At 48.0% G+C, this 6400-nt stretch overlaps 1 protein-coding gene across 2 annotated transcripts in view; it reads left to right on the top strand.

Moving 5' to 3' along the window:
* Smarcb1 (SWI/SNF related, matrix associated, actin dependent regulator of chromatin, subfamily b, member 1) overlaps positions 1 to 6400 on the top strand; it is a 27900-nt gene that overhangs the window by 14411 nt on the left and 7089 nt on the right. For both annotated transcript variants that reach the window (XM_010603934.3, XM_010603933.3), the window contains exons 5-6: positions 886 to 1052; positions 6101 to 6291. In XM_010603934.3, the coding sequence (XP_010602236.1) occupies positions 886 to 1052; positions 6101 to 6291 (358 nt within the window). The remainder of the gene's footprint in view (positions 1 to 885; positions 1053 to 6100; positions 6292 to 6400) is intronic.

The following is a 6400-nucleotide window of genomic DNA, read 5'->3' as shown; positions in this document are numbered from 1 at the left end:
AAAAAAAAAAAAAAAAAAAAGTAGTAAATGACAACACCAAACTCTGCTGAGGTTGTGGAGGAACAGAGTCCCTCATACACTGCTGGTGGAAGTGTAAATGGCTCAGCTGCTCTGGAAAACAGTTTGGTAGTTTCTTTTAAAAACCAAACATATAGCTGCCATATGAACCCAGCATTTGTACTCCTGGGTGTGTATCCCAGAGAAATGAAGACTTCTTTTTATACTAAAGCCTACACACAGATGTTCAGTCACTCACCAGAGACTGGAAACAGCCTAGATGCTCTTCCGTGGGTGAGTAGTTAAAACAAAATAAAAATGTGGATTGTGCCTTGTCAAGAAAGAGGAAGTGTTAGCTTAGACAAATCCCTGGAGAATTTTGCTCAGTGAAAAAAGGTAATCGATCTCCCAAAGCTACCTGCTGTATGGTTCTGTTTGTATTAAATTATTGAAATGATAAAATTGTACAAATGGACCTTAGCTGTTGCCAGGGTTTAGGAGGGAGTGTGAGTGGAGGGAAGTCCATGTAGCCACAAAAGGGCAATATTAGTGGTCCTGGTGGCGATGGAGATGATCTTGACTTTGCCCGATTCTTGGTTGTGAGGCTATGCTCTGGTTTTTAAGATGTTATCACTAGGAGAAACCCCAGGGTCATGGAAGAGGAGGTATTTGCAAAATGAGGGTCAGAGGGTGGGATGCTTGTCATGTGCTTTCTCCTCCACTCCCAGGGCCCAGACGGGCCTGGTTGAGCTCCACAATTGTGCACATCAGCTTGTGGGAGGCTTGGCAGGAGAGAAAGGGACGGGGGAACCAGGCCAGGCCTGAGCACGTGGAGCTGACGCCTTGTATACAGTCTGTTGTGATGTCTTGCCTCTCTCCTGATTTCAGAGAAGCTGATGACCCCTGAGATGTTTTCAGAAATCCTCTGTGATGACTTGGATTTGAACCCACTGACATTTGTACCAGCCATTGCCTCTGCCATCAGACAGCAGATTGAGTCCTACCCCACAGACAGCATCCTGGAGGACCAGTCTGACCAGCGTGTTATCATCAAGGTAGGTGGCTCCTGGCTTTGAGCTCAGGGACATGTTTTGTGGAGTGCTGAGTGCACACTGAGGCTTTGGAAGAAGCCTGTCTCTGGATTCCATGTTGTGGGACAGTAATTTTAGGCAGCATCTGGCTGTGGCCCCAGGAAAGGATGGGTCAAGTCTCGGATTAAGGTGTCACATTCTAGGCAGATTCAGGAATCTGTGGATGCCCAGCAAAGCCTGAATAGTGCAGTGGAGGTCAAGGCAGCTTGGTGGGCAGAGCAGGGAAGCCCTCAGTGAGGTAGGCAGCACCACTGCAATCTTCTAGTAGGCTGGGCAAGGCCCGGAGTATTTTAAGGCTGAATATTCTGTTGCATTTATATAAGACATTTATCCATTCAGCCATTAGTGGACACTTGAGTTTTTTTCTGCTTTTTTTTTTTTTTAAGCTGTTGAAAATAACACTGCTATAAATATGGATTTGCCTATATCCATGTTTCTGCTTTCCGTTCTTTGGGATGTATTTCCACAAGTAAAATTGCTGGGTTATATGGTAATTCTGTTTCTTAGTATATGTGCTACTGAACTGAGCACACCGTCATTCTGTTTCTTATTTATTTATTTATTTTTTAACATTTTAAGTAGCCACCTAACTTCTTTCACAGCAACAGTGAACAAGATTCTAATTTCTCCCCATATTCACCACCCTTGTTATTTTCCTCCCCCGCCAAAGACTGGAGATTGAACCCAGGGTCTTCACACCGAGCCACATCCCCCGTCCCATTTTATATTTTTTGTTTTGAGAGCAGTCTCATTAAATTGCTCAGTTGCCCAGGCTGGGTTAGAACTTGAGATCCTCCTGCCTCAGCTTCACTGAGTGCTGATATTAGAGGCAAGGGCCTGGCTCTTGGGGTTTTTTTGTTTGTTTGTTTGTTTTTTCAATAGCCATTCTGATGGGTGTGAAGTTGTATCTTACTGTGTTTTTGATTTTCATTCCCCTAATAATTAGTGATGCTATCTTCATATGCTTATTAGCTATTTGGATATATTTGTAGAAATGTCCAAATCTTGTATATTTGAATTGGCTTTTGGTTTTATTGTTGAGTTTTGCAAGTTTTCTATTCTAGATATCAGTCCTTTATCAGTTGTGTAATTTGGAAATATTTTCTCTCATTCTGTGGATTTCAGTTTTGTTAGTGTCCCTTAATGCTCAGAGGCACCTCCCTCCCCATAGGGAATTGAACTCAGGGCCTTACAGTTGCTAGGCAGGTGCGGGACCACTGAGATACATCCCCGGCCCTTAAAAGTTATGTTTTTGTTTTTGTTTTTCCACTGGAGGGGCTAAATCTAGAGCCTCATGTGTGCTATGCAAGTGCTGTACTACTGAGCTACAAACCCCTACCCAAAAGTTTAATTTTGATGGCATCTAATGTTTGGGGTCCTACTTGAGAAAATTTGAAATCCAGTATTTCGAAATCCAACGTCATGAAGGTTTCCCCTATGTTTTTTGCCAAAAGTTTTATAGTATTGGATCTTAAGTTTGGGTTTTTCATCTGATTTGTTGTTTTCGTTTGTTTACTGCAGTGCTGGAGATTGATCAGGGCCTCACTGGGCACACTGGGCATGTGCAGTACCACTGAGCTACATCTCCAGCCCCTGGCCATGTTTTGAGTTCATTTTTGTATGTGCTATTAGCTAAGTGTCCAATTTCATTCTTTTGTGTATATATAATGAGTTTTCCCAGCATCGTTTATTGAAAATACTGTCCTTTTCCCAGACAATGTTCTTGGCACACTGTTAAATGTTATTTGACCATATAGGTGAGGGTTTATTTCTGGACTGTCTGTTCTCAGATGTCTGTCTGTCTTTATCTCAGTAGCGCATTGACTTGAGTATTGTGGCTTTGTAGAAAATTTTGAAATGAAGAATTGTGAGTTTTCCTATATTACTCTTTTTCAACATTGCTTTGGCTGTTCAGGGTCCCTTAGATGCCATATGAATTTTTTAAAATTTTGCATTTGTTAGTATATGTGTAGTATGCAGTGATTACATTCATCACACGGAATTGATACATATATGCAAGGGTCATGATGCAGGTGAGGAACTGAGGGGTTCCTCCTTGTCTGGGACTCAGAAGAACAGTTGGCTATTTCTGTGAGGACATTTTCCTTTGTATTGCTCCGGAGACACAGCGGCTAGAGGATAGGAATCTTTGCACAGTGCCACCCCAAGAGTGTGTTTTTGGATGTTCTTGGGAAGGCCTGGCTGCTGCCACCAGGGTGCCTGGCTGGGTTGGCTCTGCCAGCTTCCGGCGGGATTTGGAGCTGCAGATCGGCATGGGCCATGCGCCTCGTGCCTACTAGGCGGGTCCTCGCCCAGCTTACCGTCTTCCGACTGCCCCTCACTGCCCTCCAGCTCCCTCTGAAAGCTGAGCCCTGCTGGGCCCTCCTCAGGCCTTTGCATGCCGTGTCCCCTGCGTGAGAGTGTCTTCCCCAGGGAGTCACACGCTTGCTGTCTGGGTTCATTCATTTCTTCCTAGGCCACCTTTCCTGAGAAGCTTTCCTGGCCTTCGACTGCAGAGGCTGGCCTGGCTTCTGACCTTCCCTCGCCCTTCTTTTTTGATGAGTGTATGTTTATGATAATACTAAATGCATTCACAGTGGGGAATTAGTACATAAACATCACATTTTGATCCTTTTTACTTTTCCCTCCTCTCCCTCCTGTCTCCCCCATGTCCAGATCCCCTTCCCATTTTCATATAATTTATCTGTTTCCTCTCTTATTTTGCCCGTCCCTCATTTCCCTCATAAGCTCACACTTAGCACAGACGCACTATGTGTTCACTTGTGTATAGTGAGTGTCTTTTTCTCCCTGACCCACCAGGATGGCTTTTTGAGGGCTTGTGTCCCCTGTGCCTCTCCTTGAGAGTCTGTAATTTTTAATAAATGAATGCACGAGTGACCGAATGGCAGGGTGGGTAGCACAAGGCAGGGGCAGGCGGGCTTGTGAGTATAAACAGTGTACCCTGGGTCTGGTGGATCCTGCTTGCCTTGTTTCCGGCGGTCACCTGTTGCTGCACATTCTCTGTGGGCCAGAGTCCGTGTGGTTTACTCTGTGTTTGCTTCCTGGTGGGAAGAGACGACTCCAGTTGCATCCCAGAAACCTTCACCGATATGGGTATGGGAGAAGTGTAGAAGCGGCGAAGGCCTGAGGGGAGGGTTGGGCTGCAGCCCACACTGCCTACCCCAGGGCCCTGTGGAGGATCCTGTGGCTCTTACTTCAGCTTCCTTCCTCTGCTCGCCAGTGGTGTCACAGGATTTGTTCATTCCCAGAACAAATGCCCTGGAGCCCATGCTGGGGATTCCTGGTTCTCAGGGGAAGACAGAAGCGGAAAACAAGTCTGTGGGTGACTAAGATGGTCTCGGCGAGTCCTAAGTGCTGTGTAGAAACAGGAAAGAGGGTGTGGAAAGGGCCTGAGGGAGTGGGGAACTTCTGAGCCAGCTGTTTAGTTGAGGTCAGGGTGCTGAGAAGGGGTTGATTCTAGTCAAGCACGGTGGCACACTCCTGTAATCCCAACACTTTGGGAGGCTGAGGCAGGAAGACAGCAAGCTCAAGCCCAGCCTGGGCAACTTAACAAGATCCTGTCTCAAAAAAAGAAACAAAACAAAATAAAATAAAGGGCTGGGGGTGTAAATCTGTGCATAGGCACTGGGTTCGTTCCCCACGACCACAAAAGAAAGAGAGGCAGGAAGGCTGGTTCTCCCTAGGCAAAGAAAAGAACATTCCAGTGAGTAAAAAGTGGCGTGAATGGTTCTGGGCTTCATGAACATGATCAGAGGCTGAGGTTCTTTTTTTCTCTGAAAGGGGGTAAAAATTTCCAGGTGAGCTTGGCGAGTGCTGGGCTCTTAGAGCAGTGGCCAGTTCAGCATGCCTCTGCCTACTCTGATCCTTGTCATAAAAACCGAGAGCCAGGCAGGGATGCAAGCCTGTAATCCCAGCTACCTGGGAGGCTGAGGCAGGAGGATCACAAATTTGAGGTCAAACTAGACAACTTAGCAAGATCTTGTCTGCAAATAAAAATTTTTAAATGGCAAGGGTACGTCTTATATCTGAGTGGTGGAACACTTGCCTAATATGTACAAGGCCTCGTGTTCAATCCCTGATGCCACCCCTCCCCAACAAAACAAGGGACGGTAGTGAATGAGCAGGTTCAGTATGGCTCGCTCACCTAGCAGAGCACTGGACCACTGCGAGGGAGGTCCCAGCCCCACACTGCAGTGGGCATCTTGGAGACATCGCAGGCCAGACCCGCAGGGTCCAACCTGTGTCACTGAGTGCTGCCCAGTGTCTGATCAGGCATAACAAACCCAAGGGTGAGGAGTTGCTGGAGCCATCATAGGTGGCAGCTTCTGGGCTGTGGGCTGTATTCTTTCTGGGTCTGGGTGCTGTCTGCTTGTGCAAACTGCCTAGCTGCATGTCTAGGACCTGGACCCCTATGGCTGTGGAAGGGTCTGCTGGAGGGTGGGGAAGGAGCCTGTCAGTGCTCCTGCCACCCTCCCAGGGGTCCTGCCGCCTTGCTGGATTGACACAAACTACGAGAGCATCTGTGAACACACCTGGCAAGACCATTTCCCAGAGGGCCAGACTCTGTAAAGCAAAGAGATCGGCTCTAAGGCAGGCTCTGAGACGGTGTCTCATGAGGGACACTCGGGCTGAACTGTGCCTGGCCAACATGGTCACTTAAAAATTGACTGACACAGGGGTGAAGGGCAGAGAAGAGAGCCGTACTGAACACAGGGAGCAAGGGGCATGGGAATGGAGGTGAGGTGGAGTCAGATGTCCCTGAGCCACTTCAGGGCTTCCTTGCTGGTGACTGTGCTAGGCTCTCAGCCGGAGCCCCTCACAGCAGCCTGAGGTGTTTGTGCGGTCAACTCTGATTTGCAGACGGGGAACTGGAAGGACCGGGGCCGGTCACAGTGCTTCACTTGAGCTGCAGGCCGTCGTTGCATCCCAGGGCCTTGTGGGCCGAGGATGGTCCTGCCCGCTCTCACTTGTGTCCTTGGTTCTTGCCGCAGCTGAACATCCACGTGGGAAACATCTCCCTGGTGGACCAGTTTGAGTGGGACATGTCGGAGAAGGAGAACTCGCCGGAGAAGTTCGCCTTGAAGCTGTGCTCAGAGCTGGGGCTGGGTGGGGAGTTTGTCACTACCATTGCGTACAGCATCCGGGGACAGCTGAGCTGGCACCAGAAGACCTACGCCTTCAGGTAGGATGGCACATGCATCTGCCCTCCTCATTCCGCTACCAAACCTCCGAGGAAGAGACCTCCTGGCACTGTGATGACTTGTGATTTTTTTTTTTTTTTTTTTTTTTTT

Source organism: Fukomys damarensis, unplaced genomic scaffold, assembly GCF_012274545.1.
Source record: "Fukomys damarensis isolate Sample0158 unplaced genomic scaffold, DMR_v1.0_HiC HiC_scaffold_12, whole genome shotgun sequence".
Taxonomy (NCBI): Eukaryota; Metazoa; Chordata; class Mammalia; order Rodentia; family Bathyergidae; genus Fukomys; species Fukomys damarensis.
This window is presented reverse-complemented; position numbering and strand designations above follow the sequence as displayed.